Raw genomic sequence first — 20,716 nt, forward strand, 5'->3', positions numbered from 1 at the left:
TCAGTTCTAAGTGCAGAAGGCAATTAGAGAGGGAAGTGCCTACAACCCTCCTATGAGTTGGATGGAATTGTCTCTCCTGCATCTCTGTTCCTCCTTGCTGGACAGTTATCAGCTGAGGGTCCCAAAGCAGCAGGACATACAAACACAATGCAGTGGAACTTGCACCTCCTGGAGGAAAACAGCCCATTAAAGTGAGATGCCTCCATTCCCAGTCAAAATTTAATCCTTGGGAGGAAAATGCAAATTACCCAACAAACAGCACCAGCCCACAGGCAATGCCAACCACCATTTTAGTGGCCAAATGCTTATTCCTGACCCTATGGCATGGAGGAAATCCAACCTCTTGGGCCAGACAGCCAGGGATCTGGTTACCTCCCTATCCTGCTGCTGTTATGAGCCACATTATGGACAAGCCTGGAAGACTCCAGTGACTTGTAAGTGAAATTAGTTCCTTTCTTCCTGGGGCTCCCAGAAGAGCATTTTTCTCCCACTCTTTCAGAACCTGTCACATAAAACAGCTCATCCCTCCAGCTCACTAGGCCTACTAAAGCACAACAGTTTAACAACCATATTCCCAGCTTGCTTTATGGTGTAGTTTTATTGCCATACAGCACTTTTACTGTGGTCCTGCCTTGAATGAAACTCCTCAGCCCTGATTTCCAGTACCCCCACACAAGGCTGGGAAACTCAGTGCTCACGGTGACCTACCAAGGGCTTGGTAAATTAACATTAAAGGCAGGATTAAGGCGATGTGGCAGCAGCAGAATAAGAAGAAAACCCCAGCAGCAAAGACCTTACAGAGCACAAGACACAGAGAACAAAACCAAGAACAACCAAGAAGAAAAGAAGTTAATGAAAAATTAAGATCGAGCGATTATGTATCTGCATTCACAACTGGGTGATTTCAAACTCAGCACTGATTTGCTTCTTTCCATAGCCAAACCCAAATCTCACACCTTTCTAACAGGCACATCAAACCACCACAGGTTCTCTGAGAGTGTCTCAGCAGAGACAGGCTTGAGGAGAGGTGTGGAGGAGGAAAGGGTAGTGCTGGTTTGCTCAGCTCTTCCTCTGCTCTGTGTTCCCCCACAGAGGTGTCTGAGGCACAAACAGGATTCAAACAGCAAATCACAGCAGTTATTGCACTACAGGCCAGATAGAAACCAAAAAATGAAAACAGCCACGTCCAAAGAGCTCTAATTCTACGTCAAGCATAACTATTTCACACACAGAGGGTTTATCAGGAGATGGTGCTGTCCTGAAGGCACACAGAGCTGTGGTGGTTTGTCATTTTACACATCAGGACAGTAATACAAGCATTTTAAAGTGCTAAACATCCTGTACTGCCTCTGTGGAGGGGGACACCAGAAAAACACAGTCCTGTACAATCAGATCCCAGGACTTTGCATTAGCTTAGTCCAGCAAAGCAGAACAGATTTCAAATATTTCCTTCGGGGAAACATCTAGCCTAAGCTGAAAACATCAATGCAGTGCCAGGCCAGAACAGGGAAACAAACACTTAGTTAGTGGTTCCAGTCCTGCAAAGACTCTGTGATGGCCTGTGACCACACAGAAGTGTGTCTATCCTGTGTGTTCCCAAGGGAGTTCAGGATTTCAGTCTTAGCTCGACCTCAGCTCCTGCTCCTAATCAGTTCCCCAGGCCCTTGTGCAAGCAGGAGGGAAGAGGAGCATCATAGAAATGGTAAAAGCACATCCCACAGATCTGCTGGCCGAGGTCTCACTGGAACTGCAAACCAGAGGAGTGCAGCACACACATGGTGCTTCCATGGAAAGGAAGCTCCTCCTGCCCTCAGAGGGGAGAAAACTCTTCCCAGCCATTTAGCCCTGAACAGAAACAAGAATTCATCCCTAAACTACATCTGAGTTCACTGGCCCTTTCCTGTTATACAACATTATCCACAAAAGAGACATTACTGCGAGCAGAGGGAAAGGCAAAGCACACCCAGGCTCAGAGTGCTCTGTCTCTGCAGGACTGGAGGGCTGGGAGCTCTAATGATCACCTCCCCCTCTGCAGATGTGTTTGAAAGACCCACTTTGCTCTGTGCTGCTCCCAGCTCATACAAAAGGGTTGTAAGAGCCTTTTTGGACAAGGAATCTACTGCTTCTGCATCCTGAGCAATCACAGTGCTGTCCAAATGCCAGTACCAACTATAAAATACCCGGATACACCATGAGGGGAAATGAGGAAAGCGGGAAAGGAGAAATGCAGAGTGTAAAGAGAGTGCAGACCCCAACCAAGAGGGAGCCTGGATTAGGCTAAGTGGAAAGGTTTCTGCAAAAGCAAAGGAAGAGCTGAACACCAATACTGAGCTAAAGACATGATGTCCTGGGGGCTACGAAAAAAAAAAGAGAGATTGTCCAGAGCAGTGCTACATTTTTTTAAACAACACAAGAGGTAAAACAGCTCCTCCTACTCTCTAGAATCAATTACAGGCTTGCATGATGCTAAAACACACCCAGGAAAACAGTGCTGCTGTTCACCAGAGCGGGCAAAAGGACACTTGAGTTGGGTTTAAAACACCCACCTCCAAAGCCCCAGAGTGACCTACCTTTCCATGACTGCCAGGCACTCCTTTCTCCACGTGAACCGACTGCCTCGCCGTAGTCTGAAGGTCCCAGAGGTAGCTGTGACTGGGGGAGGCGTCTGTCTCCATTCTGGCTCTTCTACTGGGATAGGAGCTGGTCTCATGCTTAGTGTGGCCCCTAAGAATAACAAATATTGTGGGGTTTAGAGGGTTAAAAGTCATGCCCATCCTCTCATTCCTGTTCGTGGGAAAAAAGACAGGACAGATTCATTCACACTAAAAAAGTAAAGCATTGTCCAACAGAGACACCTTAAAGATACACTAAGAGTTGCCATCCCCAGCCTCCAAGCCAGAGAGGTACCAGCTGACCATGGAAGTCTAAGGAGACATAACTGAGCTGACAGGCACTTAAGAAGAGCTGTCCTGTCTTCATCAAGAGGAAAGGGGTTGTAAAGAAAAGGTGAGCTGTGCCCCAGCTGGGATTTATTTAGGCTGTGCTGCCACCTGGTCTGTCACAAAACGGGAAACAGCAAGTTCTGTTTAATTTTACAGCAGTGTCAGGAAACAAAATGGAAAATTTATACCAACGGTATTTCAGCGCGTCCAAAGAGCTGAGGGAACACCTGAAGCAGCTCCACCAACAGAAGCACAACCTGTGGCCTGTGCAAACATGGGCTCACGGGTGCCAGGGGGCCTGGAAAAGTCACTGAAAGCAGATTAACACCACAACTTTCCTCTTCTGCTCCCCTTCTGTGGAGGTATTTCTCCTTTCAATAGCTCTGAGCTGGAAAGCATCAAGCACGAGACGGGACTTGGCAAGATGCCTTCAGGAAAGGCCCCTTTGAAACTCACCCCTGATTCTTTCCACAGGAGCCTCTCAGTTAATAAATCAAGATAAATCAAGGCACACACTGGGAGATCGATCTTTCATACATCCCCGGGTGAGGACGGGAACCTGGGACAGGACACGAGGACGGAAAGCAGGGCACGTTCTGAAGGACAGCTTTGTGCTCAGTGACTTCCCCCACAGGGAGGGAAGAGCTGCTCTTGTGTGCAAAACAGAAAGGAAAAAAAAAAAAGGTGTATGAAAAGATAAATCACCACCTCTATCCCACAAGCATTCTGAGCTCCACCGGAATTCCTGCACCGGGCAGATCCAGGAGGAGCAGCTCTGCTCACAGAATTGTGCACACACAGACAGCAAACCCCTCTGGGTTGGGATTTAATCATCCAAAAAGACTGTGGTAGTGAAACAACACTGCTCCTCTAATACACAGTGGGGTAAAAGGGTCAAGGGAACTTAAGAGTTTAACCAATAAACAAATTCCTGCAGCTAAAAAGCAAGAAATGAGCTATTTAGGCACTTGGCTGTGCTCCCTCCCAGAAATGCACACGGAGTATTTTCCTCACTGCATCCGTGGCAGGTAGTGGAGCTCCAAACAATTTACAAATGTTACCCAGGAGGAGCCTGTAGGAAGTGAAGCCCCACAATCTCTGCCTTGCACACACAACACACGGTGCCTCTCACTAATTCCCAGCTAACGAGCCCACACAGATTACTTGGGTTTTATTGAAACATGAAATATTTCCTATAGTGCCAATTTTACTGGGAGGCCATTTCAAGGAAAGCTCCTTATCTGGTTTTTCTAGTACTTGCACACTTTAGGGGGCTGGGTGGGTGTCAAGTTGCCAAGCTTTAAATACACTTCAAAAATTGAAAAACAAACAAAAAACCACAAAACGTCCCTCTTTAAAAAAAAAAAATTTAAAAAGAGACAGGGAAGAACAGGAAAAGAAATTCACTTTCCCTGCATTGTCTTAGCAATATACTTTCCCTACTTGAAGGTTTAATTTCACAGGGAGAGTATAGGAAAATCAGTGATGACCAACATCAAGGTAAGTCCTTCCATGAAATTTTTCTGAGATTTTTCAGACAGAGGCTGAAAAAAATCTGCATTGAATGCATAAATTTGCTGCTGCTGCTGCTACTGATATGTTCACATACTGAATATAACGTACTTTTTTTGTTTTAGTAGCCCTGCTGGATCAATTTACCTATTTCTCTTTTCTATGGGGTAACATCAATATCAGCAGCAGATAAGAGAAAAATATGCTGAGAATTACAAGCAAGTACCACAAACAGAGAGGGAAGGATCTGAATGCATAAAGAGACCCAAAATGAGCTTGGATGTATGTGTGGAAAGAGTGGACACGGGATGCACCAAGGGCTGGAGCCCCTGTGCCATGGATGCAGGCTGGGAGAGCTGGGGGGGTTCAACTGGAGAAGAGAAGGATCCAGGGAGACCTTCCAGCACCTTCCAGAGCCTAAAGGGGCTCCAGGAGAGCTGGAGAGGGACTTGGGACAAAGGATGGAGGGACAGGACACAGGGAATGGCTTTCCACTGCCAGAGGGCAGGGAGAGATGGGAGATTGGGAAGGAATTGTTGGCTGGGAGGGTGGGGAGGCCCTGGCACAGGTTGCCCAGAGAAGCTGTGGCTGCCCCTGGATCCCTGGAAGTGTCCAAGGCCAGGCTGGATGGGGCTTAGAGCAACCTGGGACAGTGGGAGGTGTCCCTGCCCATGGCAGGGGTGGAACAAGGTGATCTGGAACCCAAACCATTTAGGATTCCTGACATGCACTGCTGCCACATTTGGTAGGGTAACTCTGGAGCTTTTCCTCATCCCCCTCAATTCAGTGAGCACTTGGGGATCCTATTTATTCTGCTGTTCTAAAGCTTCATCCCAACCTTCTCACCACCCAGCTCCACTTCTTTATAACTTACTAAGTTACATCCCAGTCACCAGTTCAGAATCTTTTTATAAACCCCTCAAACAGCTTTTAAGAAGAAGAAGTGAAACTTCTCTCCTGAGCAGACAAGAGTGGAGAAAATGCAGCATGAGATTTTCATCTCAGTATATGCATCAAACAGCCAGACATCTCTCAGGGGTGTAGAGGTGAACTGTCTGGGAAGAACTGCCTTCACAGAGGGAAAGCAAAAGTGGCATCTCTCACTCCCTGCCAGTGCTGAGCACCTTTTCCTGCAGTGCTGGGTTTTCTCTGTGCAAACCTGAATTCCCTCAAACGCAAGGTATGACTTCGGGGATCCTGCAGGTGGGTTTCTGGGGAGAGGAGGCAAGATTGGTGCTTCCCCACTGGAATGCAGCTCTCTCTATATTCAGAATTCCTCATGGAGAAGGGCTGCCTCCTCTTGGCACATCCCAGACACCATCCTGAAGAAAGGGAGTTGCTGTAAGAGCATCACATGCAGTTGTTGATCCCCATCACGTGCCCCACTGAGGCCCTGACACAGGGGCGAGGCACAGGATGGTAACTCGGAGCCTCAGGCATCTCCCAGCTCCAAGGAACCATTTCCTGGCAAGCCTTTGCAGCAAGTACCTCTCTTCCACTGCACTGATAAGAACAGATGTCTCACTGTATTTTTAGCCAGGCTGACCCCAGATCACACAATAAACACCTCTCAGTTCCTCCCGAGCCAGGGCAGATTTGGATCAGCAGCAGCACAGCAAAAGGTTCCCTCCAGAGCTCCTGCCCTGGATGAAAAGGATCAGAGCAGGGACTGTTTGCTCTGGGAAACAGCACATCATCAACAATCCATTCCCAGTGCAAACCCCCTGATTTTGGGTTGGCTTTTCTTTTAGAGCTCAACAAGAACTGCTGTGGGAATAACACAAGAGATGCTACATCTTGTCAATAACTACCTCTCCTTTTCCCTTTTGTTCAAGGAGCAAGAGCAGAGGGTTCTCTTCAAGGTGACCACAGCTGCCTTCCTATTACAGAAGACTGGCAGAAATAAATACCCAGCCTAAATGGAAGCAGTCTGTACCCATCTGTAACTTTAACACATCATTTCTGGGTGCCAGCTTCACTTTGCACTACAAGAGGCAAGAGACAAGTTAAAGTTACTCTATAACAAACTTTCCACATTGTCCAAGACCCAGTGTCAGGCAAACTAATCAGGGAAACAACTACCAATCTAAAAAGAAATATTTATTTAGTTAAAACCCATGGGCTCTGAAAAAAATCAGTCAGAACGTTGCAGGACTCTCTGCACTCATATACTGGCTTCTGAAATATATACTATTTATCTATTGCCAAAATGCTCTCAGTCCTCCACAAACCACAGGACAAGTGGTGCCTGTCTGAAAAAAGCGCCACCTAAATGAAAAGCATCCCCATTAATTGGATTAAAGACCTTTCAAATACTTGCATTTAGCACTGACTTCTCCCCTTCAACAAAAAAACCACCTTTCACCCTAAATGGCAACTCCTCCCAGAAAAATTTACAACCAGTAGAACACTGGAATTCACAGCATTGCCATTAACTCCGACATCACTCCTACCAGGAAAACGTTGGTTAAGACATTTTTGAGCAAGATTATTGCAAACAGTAGGATAAGTGGGTGGGTTTTTTCCCCCTGGTCCATGAGATTTCAGTCTCTCTTGCAACGTTCCAGCCTGCTGCTGTCTGAACACCCACCACCAGAGACAGGAGAAATACAGAAACTGCCCATGCAAACCAGCAGTCAAACCCAAGCAAGGAACAAACAGCACATTCAAGAGGTCAGAGAAACCTGGAAAAGAATGGAAGTGATGGAATTGCTGAGTCTCTTCCACAAAGGAGCAACATCTGAACAGCAGCAGTGTCCTGAAACTGCCTTAAGGCTCCCCAACATGAAATTCTTTGGTTGGCAGATGCAGGAAAGCTTGTGGATGATTTAAAGCATTATATAGGACCATTCTACATTTGAAAAAAAAACTAAAATAAAATCTCTTTTAATATATTTATAAGTTATCTTTTGCTTATATAAGCACAGTAAAAGACAGGTCCTGCTGTGAGGCGAAGCAGGGGTGTCACACTCAGGGAATGGGGCTCACCTTTGTTGAGGAGATGGGAAAGTGAAAGGTGAATTCTACAAATTGTACAGAAAAACTGGCAGAGCCAAGGGAAGGCTGCAGGCCTGCCAAGAGATCTCCAGTCCTTACCACACAAAACAACTATTCCTCCTTCCCAGTTTATAAAGTGATTTTATCTGCTGTCCTAGTCCTTCAAAACTGGTTCAATTTCAAGTGAAAGGTTTTTTTCCATTACACAAATTCAGTCTGGACTTACTCTGAGCTTTGCAAGATAAGGAATTAAAGAAATTGGGGAACTAATTAGTTCCCAAAGACCTCACTGTGCCCACTGGTAACTCAAACGTGCAGGTGTTCTGCACAGAGACCTGACACTGTCACTCAAAGGACTGAGGTTTTGTCCCCAGCAGCTGGAATTGGAAAAGTTGGGAATTCTGAGAACAGAAAGCCAAATGCCACTTCTCAGCAAGCAAGCAAACAGAAAAAAGCACATGCCAGTCATTTAATCTCTCAAGTTTCCTCCAAGGAGGACAATCTTTCACACTCTACAGAGAGTGCAGTGATGGCATCACTTCTTTGGGAACGTGGCAGGAAGTTCCACTGAATTCCTCATTTTCTGGCTTTAGAGGAGGCAGCAGAATGTATTGGTTTGTCTACTAATCACAGGATACTCCAAGTAGGATCCAAAACTTTGGCTCCAAATTGATTTTGTAACAGTGATTTAAATCCAGGATTCTTTGGACAAGGTTGGTACCTTCCAGAAGACACTTGTTAATTATCTCCTGGCTACCTGCTCTGACCTGCAATAAAGTAGATGGCAGTAATTCAAAGCAGTGGATGATCCTACAATAAATAAATAAATACAACCCCATTTTCCTCAAGCAGACTTTCCCCACAGCTGCAGGAAAGCTGAAGGTTCCTCCCTTTACCTCAGTGCCTTAAAAGAAACCAAATGTTATTTGGTTCTAAAAGGAATTTAAGTGCATCCAAATAGTCCCTTTGCTTAGGCAGAGGAAACAATTTGCCTTTTACACTTCTTGAAAATGCTGTTTAAGATTTCTTATTGGGAAAAAGGTTACACTCAAACAACCTCTCTTCCAGGAGGTTTTCCATGTGTGCATAAAGAAAAGCAGAGGTTCACGTGGACTCATTTCAATTTAAGCCACATCCTTCAGTGTTGGAAGTCTTCCTTCCTTAAGACACTTCTCAAGAGCAAAAGGACAAAGGAGATGTGAGCTCGTGGATATGGGGAAAGAAAGAAGGTTAAGAAATAAAGATTTTAGTGCTGAATTGGACAAGATTTCTCTTATCCCAGCACAGAATGTGATTTCTTAAACAGCTTCATGTGACACTGGCAAGAAAAGATGCAAAGTGACAGGAAAGATCCACACAACAGGTTTCATCTGGAGCAGATTTTTGTGGGTTTTTTTCCCCAAAATACACTTTCCAAAACCCTCTAAGTTTCTCCACTACTTTGGAGGCAACACCTTCCATCAAAGGGAAATGTCTGGGAGTCACTTTGCAGGGCAGCTTCTCCACGGAGCTGATACTGGATGGTTGTACCCAGGAACTTTGCTGATCCTGAGTGTCACAATTCCAGCCAGTGCAAAAACCAAGGCTCCTTGGCACTTTCATTCTTTAAAACAAATTTCTAGATGCTTAACAGAAGAAACAGGCTCAGCTGTCACTCTGAACCCACCCAACTTAAATCTGAGGCAGTCTCAGGCCAATTGGCAGCTGGAGCCTCTTGATTTTCAGCTCACACACAAAGCAGGGGTTTTGAGACTCTTGTTTTCACTGGAATTTTTCTTAATAGAGTTCTGGGTATTGAAGCCAAGCTCGCATTAGAGAGCCTGAGTTTTAAATTCCTTAAAACAATTACACAGTTAATTTAATCACGCCATTGTTTAAAGGAAATTAAACGTAAATATTTTGATCTTTACAATAAAACTGCTAAAGGGAAAAAAAAAAGAACTGTGGTCAAACAAAATCTGTGGAGAAGAACAATGTGAGGAAATTAATTAAACTGTGATGCTGAAGATTGCTGGTTAGTTAAAGATAATGAGGAGCTTTACTTCTCCTTTTATATTCAAGATCTATTTTGAGATTTGGAGAGGCAGGTGGGATTTGAAAGACACATCTCCAGTTTATCACTGGAACTATCAACATCCCATCCAGGAGATCCAACTCAAAACCCTCTGAAGTTATCCCAAAGATCCTCTCTGCCAAACTGTGGATTTTTTGCTGCAACTCTGTATTATGCAGCCATTATTAATGTTTTCTAATTGTTCATTCTGAAGAGCCTCAGCAGGTATTTCATTAATTAACTGACTGTAACTCCATTGACTGCTTCTGATTCCCAGATTTAGTTAGTGGTGGGAGGGCAAGGCAAGTATCCATGACTGAGGAGCTGGACAGACAGCTATGGATGAGACAGACCTGGATGAGTCAGCTCTGGATCATTTGTTGAGAAGTGAAGATCTGTTCCCACCCTCCCAAAAATTACACCGGTCAGAGGAAGAACCTCTGGAGTACCCCAGACAAGGAGTAAATTATCAGTGACATAACAGTGACAAAAGGTTTCCATTCCATAAATAAACAGCAGGAGATGTTTAGGCTGTATTTGTTTACCAGGATTTGTCTTCTCAAGCTGGTACCATCTGTAAAATGCCCTTTTCTTCTGTTCACTCAGGTCCGACCCCTGCTGCAACAGCCAATGGGAGATCCGGCTCTGACTGATCCCTGGAAAAACCAGAACAAAACACAAAAAAAGGAGAAGGAGAAAACTTGTTATATATAAAACATTTTTAGGTGGTTTTTATACTGACAAAAGGTGTTGCCTCACAAAGCCCAGGAACCTGCAGTGCTTGGATCCCAGGAAAAGCAGAGCTGAAGACTCCCTGCCCTGCCCCAAACTGCCTTAACTTCCCCCTGGTGTTTTTTGTTCATCCTTACTCAAGGGACATCCTGGAATCTGCCCAATCGACCCACAGGTAAAAAGGGTGCAAAAGTGGGAAGCCAAATCTACCAGCGACTCGAATTGTCCACAACTTCCCCGATTCTTAAACTTCTTCATCTGTGAAATGGGAACAAGTCCCTTCCCCACTGTTACACACATATAACATAGTTAAGAGATCGTTATCACTCGATGCTTGAATGAGGGAGATAAACACAGAAACAGTCTGTGTGATACAGATCAAATCAGCCCAGAAATGGAGCAAACCAACTGTCAGCAGCTGGAACAACGGCCAGAAAACAACCCAGGAAGGGCAGCTGTCTGCCAGCAAAGCAGGAGTCAAGTTCCAGGTATCCAGGTATGATTAGGGACAAAATATTCCACTTTTTATAGCAAGATTTCTAAGAGTAAAAAGGGGGAAAAAATCATAGAAGGTAATACAGTTATTTCCAAAGCCTGACAGCAAATGAAGGATCAATGCAGAAAGGGCAAAAAGTGATTAGGAGGGAAACTAAACAAAACAAGAGGTTTAAAAGTGCACCAGGAGGTGAACTGTAGGTTCACTTGGCAACATCAACAAATGTATACAGTTTGCTGAATAACTGCAGCAGAACTTCAGGCAGAACAACTCCCTGTGCTTTCCACAAGGCTCTTCAGCCACCAGGAAGGGTTAACAACATCTCGACTCTCCTGAGAAGTGAAGTTTTAGGAGGTGCTCCAAGTAACAATATACTGCCAACACCACCTGTGCCACCACCTGCTTGGTGATAATGCCCAGGCAGGTAGAGGCTGGTTCTCACACAGAAACCAAACTCCCTGTTCCCTCTTGAGATGCATCAAGGTTTTGTAAGATCTCATAATCATATTTAACTCATGAAAAACAACCCCCTGTAGTTTTACTGCTTCCAATCTGGGGGTTTTACTGTGCTTTTTTCCTGTGTTGAACACCGAAGGTAGTTAAGTTCAGAATGTCTCAACTTGACTCTCAGGTACCATATTCAGGTGGGTTTACTCCAACCAGATTTTTAAAATCACGGGGTTTATACTCTTAATTGTTCTTCCTTAAACGGAATTCTGGAGGCTATGAAGTTTTAATTATCCTGGGGAAAAGGGGTAGGAATGTTTTGTTTCGGAGGCAGAAGTTTACTGCTATTCACCAGGGCTGTGCCCACAAAACAGACCCTGATTTTCTTAAAACCCATTCCCAGAGACTGCCTTGCCCACAACTGAAAGAGCTCAGGAACAGCTGGGGCAGCCAAGAGTTGCCTACCCCCAGGGCCCACACTGAGATCTAAAACTGAGTTTATATTACAAGGGAAGTGGAATTATTCAACCAAGCAGAAATCTTAGATCCTGCCAAGTTTACATCAAGTAACAGTGGAAGTTACAAGTTAATACCAAAAGAAGTCAATTCAAGTTGGTGATATCCTCTGGCCCAGACCAAAGCTTCAAGAGCCTAGTTGAAATCCTGCCATCTAGATGCTTGATCACCGGTGAAAGGACCAAGTTTCGAAAATTTGCAGCTCTTGACCTACTCTTATGATTTATAAAAGCCATTTTTTGAACACTGTGCTGTGGGACACGAAGGTTTGGCTGCCCGGCTCCCATCAATCACTGGGTAACAGCACCACACATTTACTTGTTTACTACAGTCCACTTACACTTACTGCAGTGAATTAGTGTGTGCTGAGTGCTTGGATAACAAACTAAGACATAAACACAGAGCACTGTTAGATAAAAATTATAAATAAGAGATTAGATGTCCTCGGCAAGTGGAAAATCCGAATTCTCCTCACAAGGCTGCCTGACACGGTCACAACGTGGTACAGACGTGACCACTCCAGACCATGTGCTTGGGACAGCACAAAGGGGAAGGAGCCAAAAGACTCAAGCTGGGTGTTGCCACGTCCACTTTCGTAGAATCACAGAAAAATTTGAGTTGGAAAAGACCTTTAAAGGTCATCTAGTCCAACACCCCCTGCAATGAGCAGGACATCATCGACTAGGTCAGGTTGTTCAGAGCCCCATCCAACCTGACCTTGAACGTTTCCAAGGATGGGGCATCCAACAACTTTCTGAGCAACCTGTGCCAGGGTTTGGCTGTTCTCATTGTAAAAAGCTTCTTTCTTCTATCTAATCTAAACTGATCTACCTTCAGTTTAAAAACATTACCCCTTGTCATAACAGGTCCTGCTAAGTTTGTCCCATCTTTCTTATAGGCCACAATAAGATCTCCCCAGAGCCTTCTCTTCTCCAGGCTGAACAACCCCAATCCCTTCAGCCTGTTCTCACAGGAGAGGTGCCCCATCCTTCTAATCACCTCCATGGTCCTTCTCTGGATTTGCTCCGATGTCTTTCCCCATCTTTTAACCTGTATCTGTCTTACCAGCAACTCTGCACTGTCACAAGGTACCGAACTGCACCAAAGTCCTCTAATACAGAGCTGTATCTCTGCTGGACTCCTTCTGTGGCAAAATAACTGGTGTCATTTAGCCACAGCAGCTGATCCTTCGACTCACTGGGAGTCCTCACAGTTCACAAAGCTGCTTCTGCAAAATGTTCTTAAGGCATAAAACTTATCTGTACCTCAGCTCGGTTTAGAGGCCCAAAAACCACATTTCAACGGCTTCACTGATCAAGGTCACGTGTGAAGTCCGTAGCAGAACTGATCCAGGACCTTCTGGATCTCAGTGTTCTAATCCAAATCCATCCTTCACTCTATTCAATTAAAAAAACAACCCCCCTCAAACTGTCACGTCAGAGTTTGTTGCATCTCAAGTGCCTCAGGGCCAGGGCCAGGTACTGCCACCGGGACCGCGCCGGCACGTTGTCTTTAATCATTGCTCTCTAGGAAATTGCACTGGCAGGAAAAAAAGAAATCCTCCTGCTGCCAGAAGCAGCTTAATGAAATAAGTTTCTCTGGAGTACTGAAAATCCAGCTGTGTTGAGGAAATTCACTCCCAAACTGAATGGGGAAGACTGTCATCCTCTGGGCCCAGCAACAGCAGGGCCACGAACACGTGGCTGTGAGCACAATGAGTTTTCCCACTGAAAACACTGAAGAAAAGTGGTGTTCACAAAGGGCTGTTGCAATTTAAATGCTGACTTCTTGTGTCACACATCACTCCTTCCCATGGCAGGTTATGCTTCCTAATAATAAACCCCATGGAGGTGGCAGGTCGCGCTCACTCCTCTGGCCAGCCCTGCTGGCTGCTACACAAGCTACCTGGGGAAAGAGTTTCCCTTTCAAATATATAAAAGAAATGGCAAAACACAGCATCAAGAGGAGGCAACTGGTATCTGCAGTACCAATCTCCTCATAACCCTCAACGCTGCTACTCAGCGAGTCTTTGGGAACTGGTTTTCACCTTCACAGATTTGTTCAGCGGCTCTGCTTTGCATTTCTTTCATGTTTCTTTCAGGAGAGGTTTTTAGAAGCACCTGGAACACGTCAGACCCGGAGAAGAAAGTAACTGACTGTGTTTTAATTCTTCACTTTGTAAGCAAAGTCCTACATCCACAGAACAAGTGCTTGCAAAGGACACCTATCAATTTAAGGAGATTAGCAAAGCTTGTTTACAGAAAACCTGCAAAGATCAAAATCATAGGGGGGAAAAAAAAGCTTTGCCTGTGTTGTCATGAGTTTAAAAAAAGAAGGAAGGAAGGAAAATGTTTTTCAAAATCCAGTGGCATGCCATTTCAGATGATCAGTAACTCAGTAACTTTCTAAATTCTCTTCACACACCAGGACTAGTTAAGTTTCCCTTTGTATTTGCATTTGCTCAGCATCCCTGTGTGTAGGTTCCAAACCTTTAGGGGTTTTATTTGTTCCAGCAGTGCTCCAAGGCTGCCCTCCACTGCACTGGATGCTGTGTGTGTTTAGCATAATGGAAAGCCAACTCCTGGAGTTCTCATCTCAGTTAAGACAGAGACAGTAGGACAGGGCTGGGCTGTACCAGCAGAATAATTGGGAAGGTGAGCAGAACTGCACCCTGCAAAGCTCTATGTGTATTTAAAAACAACAACAAAGAATGACCTCTGTGTTTTTATTCCTGGGTTTTGTTTTGGTTTTTTAAATGGTTTGGTTTTTAAAAAAATCTGAATTGAAATTTCTGCTCTGCAACCTCAGGAAAATAAGGATTTTTTTATTTTTTGTGTTCCTTCACTCCCTATGTGTAAAAAATGGGAAGGGTAGTATTTCCAAACCTTGCAGAGGCATCATCCATCAAAATATTTATTCCCACCTGCAAAGGGCTCATCCCTGAATACTCCTCCCTCTCTCCTTTACTGTAGCACAGAACAGACAGTCCCTGAAAACATTTCCCCCACTTTCCAGCCCCATTTGGAAGCTCAGGCAGCATCTCTTAGCAAGTTTACATTTCTCCTTTTACCCTTTGCCTTCTGACCAGAACTCAATAAATGCCCAGTGGCAATTAGGGCAAATTGCAGCACAAGACTTCAAATTATGGCTGATAAAAATTTGGCCCCTCACCTGCCCCACATGGGGCTGAACCCCCACCCTGAGCAAAGCTGCAGCTCCTGGTAAAAGCAGCTCCAAATCCAAGATAGGAAATTCCGCAGGAACTATTATTAGCTCCTGTTTATACTGTCATTTTTCTTATCAGTAGGAGATTATTTATACAGAGCCCAACCCAAGTGCTTCTTGTTTATCTTATTACAGACACCATTAAAAAAGTTTCTATAAAAAGCAGCTCCTGTTTTTAGGACCAGCACTAATAAGTGTTATGTTAAGGTTTCGCTTCTTATCAATCATTCCTTTATTTTCAAGTCACCATTTAATACTCTGTTACTATTTTCCAACCTGCCCTCCCCTCTCAGTACACCATAGAACGTCTTCCAGGTTTAATTTTTTCCCGTCAGATTCATTATTTAAATCATTTTTAAAGTTTCTGGTAATTTTAAATGGACTTAGGGAGCCTAAAAAATTGTTCTACTGCAACAGCTGACTTTAACCTTCAGCTCCACGTTCCTCTGTCATGTATCCTCCCTCTCCATCACTTCCCTTGTGCTACAGCAGGAAAAACAAAAGGAAAAGCTGTTTACTGATGCAGAGGCTGGGGTAGGAACGTGGATTCTGTTAAGTGCTTTGCAATATGAGAATTAAGACGAGAAAAAGGAGAAATAGATTTCTGAATGAAAGAGGAGCTCGAAGAATTAGCAAAATAAGGCAAAATGGAAGTTTCAAGGGGTCCAAGTTGCAGTGCAGGTTTCTGCCCCAAGGGCAGAGCACAGCAAGTTACAGAGTGGGGATAAATAAGGTCGTAAGCACTGGGGAAACATCACAGCCTCTGAGGAGCTGATCAGAAATCTGCAGCCTGAAGACGTCCAAACACATTGGTTCAGCTCAAGTTTATCACTTGTATGTCCAATCTGGCTGGTTCAAACCCAGTCACAATCAAGACAAGGCAGCCAAGTTCTGGGCTCCAAGCTAAAGGTCCAATATCACTGTTCAGATTCACTGTTATTGCTTTCCCCTTCCCCATACCATCATCCCCTCCCATTACACACACACACGGAATTTTTTAGAGTACTAAAGGAATTGGTGGAGAGGGAAAGGACAAAGTTGGCAGCAGGGGCAGCCAAGCCAAATAACTTTCCTGAGAGAGTTCAGAGCCAGCCATACATTTCTCTTTTCTTTCTTGCCTCTTCCTGGAGCAGAAGGGCTGAAGCCTAAAAGCTAATTTATTCATTTGCCTCTTGTATAAGTAACTATTTACAGAACACCTTTACCAGTAAGACTAAGGCTGTAAATACTGAGATGATGCCATTTGGGATCACATATTCTGCAAAGCATTGCCTCTGTCTATACAAACTGTTATTTTAATGAACCAAAAGCGGTTTTCCAGGCATTCCTCGGGAGCCTCTTGGATGCTGGAGACATCTGAAGAACACACAAGTCAATCAGCACTCATCAGGCCTAAAAAACTCTGGAAGTGAGAGCCCTATGTACTTGATGGTGGCGTGCAAGTACTACACATCTGCTTACACAGGGCTGTAGGTCATATTTGTAATCAATCAGCTCCTGGAACCTTCCCACAGAGGATGACACAGATCAACTGCAAAGATCTACATGGTTTCCCATTGATTTGGCCTGACAACAGGATAATAACACAGTGCCATTAGCTCAGTCCTCCTTCTCTCCAGTGACATCTTCCAATAATTCTCTGATCACTGTGGGAGCTCATCCTGGATTCCCCTCGAGTTGAGTGGGATGGGTGTGAAATTTAGTCAGCCATGTCTGAAGTGGATGGAGTCGTTTATTCACAGGAGGAAACAATCTGAGCTCCCAAAGGCTACATGCCAACCTCATGCCAACTGAAATCCAAGAGAGACAGCTCAGGATGGGAGGAGAAAAACCACCAGCTGTGAAGAGACTGGGCTTGACTTTCCTACAGCCTGACCCAGGGGTATCAGAGACATGTGCCCACCTAGTTAATTATAATTAGATCCATTCCTTCCATCAATACATTAGTTTTGGTGTGGTGATTCTGATTCAGTGGCCCCACTGACCAGAAGAAATATTGGCTTGCTTTGGAAAGAGTCCTTTCCTACAGTTTTTCCCTCTGTGCATTACTCCTCCTGCAGGGGAAGATGGTCTGACTTGCTGGCAGACATGAAGGGTGCTGTACAGAGCTTAATTCAGAGATGGGTTATTCCAGGACTATACTCAGGCAGGGAATGCACAAAAGCAGGAGACTGACCCACTAACTACCAAAATTTCCAAGTTCAGGCACAATTTAAGCAACTTGACTTATAGTTTAACTATTGAAATACTAGTGCTAACATCTGATAAGGCTGAAAACATCCCTTACATTTACACAAAATGTTAATCTCATGATTTTCCAGATGAAATTGAAAGCAGGGAAGGACAAGGAATTTTGCCCAAGATCACAGAGAAGAGTTGGAGACGTGGAAGGAATTCCAGGCTCCGTGGCTCCAGACTTGTTCCTGCCTGCCCACCTCAACTGTCTGCAAATCCAGAGCTCCCAGACAGATGGGCTCTTATGACATTTCAAATACTGGAAATATAAGAAAACAACTTCCCTCCTGCTGATTTGGCATTTCCAGTCACCAAGGAACCTTAAAAATTATCTATTTCAAGATCTTCATCCAAGCTTGGGTTAAAAAATTACTAAGTCTTAGAGGTGTAACATGGGATTGAGCTTTGGGATTTTATCAAGTTTTCCTCCTCAGACATTGAGGGGCTTGAGCAAGTCCAGGGAAGGGAATGGAGCTGAAGAAGGGGCTGGAGCAGCAGGAGCAGCTGAGGGAGCTGGGGGGGCTCAGCCTGGAGAAAAGGAGGCTCAGGGGGGACCTTCTGGCTCTGCAACTCCCTGACAGGAGGGGGGAGCCAGGGGGGTGTCGGGCTCTGCTCCCAGGGAACAAGGGACAGGACGAGAAGAAACAGCCCCAAGCTGCACCAAGGCATGTTTAGGTTGGATACTGGGAACAATTCCTTCATGGAAAAGAAGCTGCCCGGGGCAGTGGTGGAGTCCCCATCCCAGGAGGGATTTAAAAGCCGTGTGGATGTGGCAACTGGGGACATGTGGTGGCCTCGGCAGTGCTGGGAGTATGGTTGGACTTGATGGTCTTGGAGGGTTTTTCCAACCAAACTAATTCTGAAGATGTCACCAGATGTTCTGGATAAGCAGTGTGAGCCTGCAAAGAAGAACTAATAACACCCCACCCCATGGAGGAGCAGCAGGACTCTGTCACTCTTTGTGTAAAGCTCTGGGAACACACCCAGGGAAGGTGGGATATCACTGCAGTGTGTTCACTCATCCTGCATGTGAAAGAGAGAAGGCTCAGGGCAGGGGGCACAAACACTACTCCTGTGTAAAATCAAAGCTGGTCTGGTCACCCCTCAAACTCAGATCTTATTTTAACTGTGACTCAAAGGTAAGTGATGGAGAAAACTTCCAACTCTCATAATCCGACTGCTGGCTGCAGTGATACCAGTTACAGCTGCATCTCCTGACTATTCATATACTTTTTAGAATATAAATGCATATTATCTCTCTCCCTCTCCATACACAGAGATGCAGATAGGCATCTATTTGCTGCACTCAACAAACAATTTAAGAATTAAGGAAAACCGTTTTCATTTTAAGATAAGAACTTCGGGCTTATTTTAATGCTGTAAAATAAAATCTCCAAGCACAAGCCACAGGAAAAAAAAATGGGGAAAAAAAGGGAAAAAGTGATTCACTGGGGAAGTTCCATGATGTGCAGGACAATGGGTCTTAAATCAAAGGCATACATTATCATGACTAAGCTGACAGATCTGCACTGCAATGCAGAAAGCCAAGTGATATTCCAACATCTGCACCGTGCTCTGAGAGGCAGTTTAGACACAGCTTCCCAAAATTCAGAAAGGATCCCCCCCGAGCTCTTACCTGTTACCTGTGCAACAACTGCTTGGGAGATTCTCCGGTTGGCCAGGAAGGCTTTGATTTCCTCCTTTATCACACTGCTGTCCCTCCTACCAAAACAAAACAACAACAGGACACACAAAAAGAGGGACAGGCCAAAGGGCACCGTGAAGGTGGAAAACAGCTTTATTTCCTTTATTTAGGGGATCAGGAGTGGGGAAGGCTGCCATCAAAACAGCCCAAGTGCCTCAGCAATGGACACTTCTTTTAACAAGTGTCACGTTTGATCCGAGCACAGGAGCAGGAGAATGGATGACTCATGTCCCATATAATTCATATTAGGTGCAGCACTGCCATATGGAATGTACAAAGTTTCATTACACAGGGATGAATAAATCTCTCACACCAGCATAAAAACCTCAGTCATAAAAATGAGGCACAAAAAATAAAAAATAAAGGATAGCAGGGGCTGCATGGTTAGTTACCCAAATGAATTTGCACACACCAACCTCCTCCAGCCTTTCAAGGAAAAGATCTGAAGGAAAAGAGATTTTGCAACCTCTGTCCCCTCACTGAACCCCCCTAGTCCTCCACTTTAGTCCTGATTTTGCACTGAATGAACTGAGGTATTTGTATGATTTTTACAAGGTCTGCACAGGTAGCTCAGAAGGGGCTAAAACTGTGCTAAAAAGCAAATAAATTGGGGGCTGCACAGGGACTGTGATATACAGCAAATTTCAATTGCATTAAACACATATTTTGCCTTTCTCTTCCTCCCTCCCTTCCTGAGAAGGGCAGACAATTAAAACCAGCCTTTATTAGCCTTTATTATTTGGTCATTTCCCTTCTCCCCTCACAGCAGCATTCAAGGCAGACTCGAGCTTGCAAATCTAAATGCAAAATAAATGTCATGTTGTGGGTTCATTTTTATTTCTGTACCCAACACTCATCTTCCATATGCCTGCAAATAAACGTAATTTCGGTTTAAATAAGCACTAAAAGCATTACCTGAGACTTACTGCATAGGAACCCAAAACTCAATGGGATGATTAAACCTCAGCCATGGGAACCTGGCTCTCTGCTGCACGTACCTTCCCTCATCCAGCAGGGAATGAGGGTGATCAGCTTTTCTCACTGCTCATCTCTAATCTTCTTCCTCAAAAGCCATACCTTTACCCTAAATCTCCAAACATATTTCCATCCTGGAGCTTACAAACCCCAGTTCTCACACAGGTACTTTGTGAATGTTGCAATTTCGGGGTGGGGGGGGAAAGATAGTCCAGTATTATGACCAAAATTGTTTTGAGACATTTGGCCTTTCCTCTTATTTTTTTTTGTGCTCTCAAAGCCCACTGACTCTGACTTTCATCCTCAGGAGTATAATCCCCTCCTTTCATCTTTGCCTGAAAAAGAAGCTGCCAAAAGTAAAGGAAGGTCAGGCTGGGGAAAAAACCCAACAACTGGCTCTGACTGAAAACTTCTGTTCTTCTTTACTGTTTGCATTTCCCTACACCAACCCTGCAGCCTCTGCAAATCCCTGCCACAAATTACAAACAGGAAACATCCATCCTCTGCAGATCCCACTGGAAAGCACTGACCAATCCAAGCAGGATTCCCTACTCTCCCTCTATATGGAAGGAATTACAAGGGGTATGAAGCAGTAGAGGAGGAGTCATGGGAGTTGACACTCAGTCAGAATTCTTCTGAATAAAAGCAGGATGAAAAATTAGTGCCATCCCACTTTTTGGCACAGCATGGGCAAAAATATTCCAATAGCAAGACTGTGGGATACCCACAGGGCTGCCTGCACAAGGCTGAGAGGCAGATGAGAGGTTCTGGGATAGTGACCCTTGGGGAACTGGCAGGGAACAGCTCTGAAGCAGCTCCTGCTCTCCTGATAATCACTGAATCCCAATGGAATGGTTTGGGCTGGAAGAGACCTTTAAAGG

General features: G+C 44.7%; 1 protein-coding gene across 10 annotated transcripts in view; it reads right to left on the reverse strand.

The window, feature by feature from the left end:
* HMBOX1 (homeobox containing 1) overlaps positions 1-20,716 on the reverse strand; it is a 116,066-nt gene that overhangs the window by 34,446 nt on the left and 60,904 nt on the right. For all 10 annotated transcript variants that reach the window (XM_039383384.1, XM_039383378.1, XM_039383383.1 and 7 more), the window contains 3 exons: positions 18,792-18,877; positions 10,050-10,160; positions 2,571-2,724 (listed from right to left, as the gene is read on the reverse strand). In XM_039383384.1, the coding sequence (XP_039239318.1) occupies positions 2,571-2,724; positions 10,050-10,160; positions 18,792-18,877 (351 nt within the window). The remainder of the gene's footprint in view (positions 1-2,570; positions 2,725-10,049; positions 10,161-18,791; positions 18,878-20,716) is intronic.

This window comes from Pipra filicauda, unplaced genomic scaffold, assembly GCF_003945595.2.
Source record: "Pipra filicauda isolate LSUMZ 115617 unplaced genomic scaffold, ASM394559v2 scaffold307_size998922_pilon, whole genome shotgun sequence".
NCBI classification, from domain to species: domain Eukaryota; kingdom Metazoa; phylum Chordata; class Aves; order Passeriformes; family Pipridae; genus Pipra; species Pipra filicauda.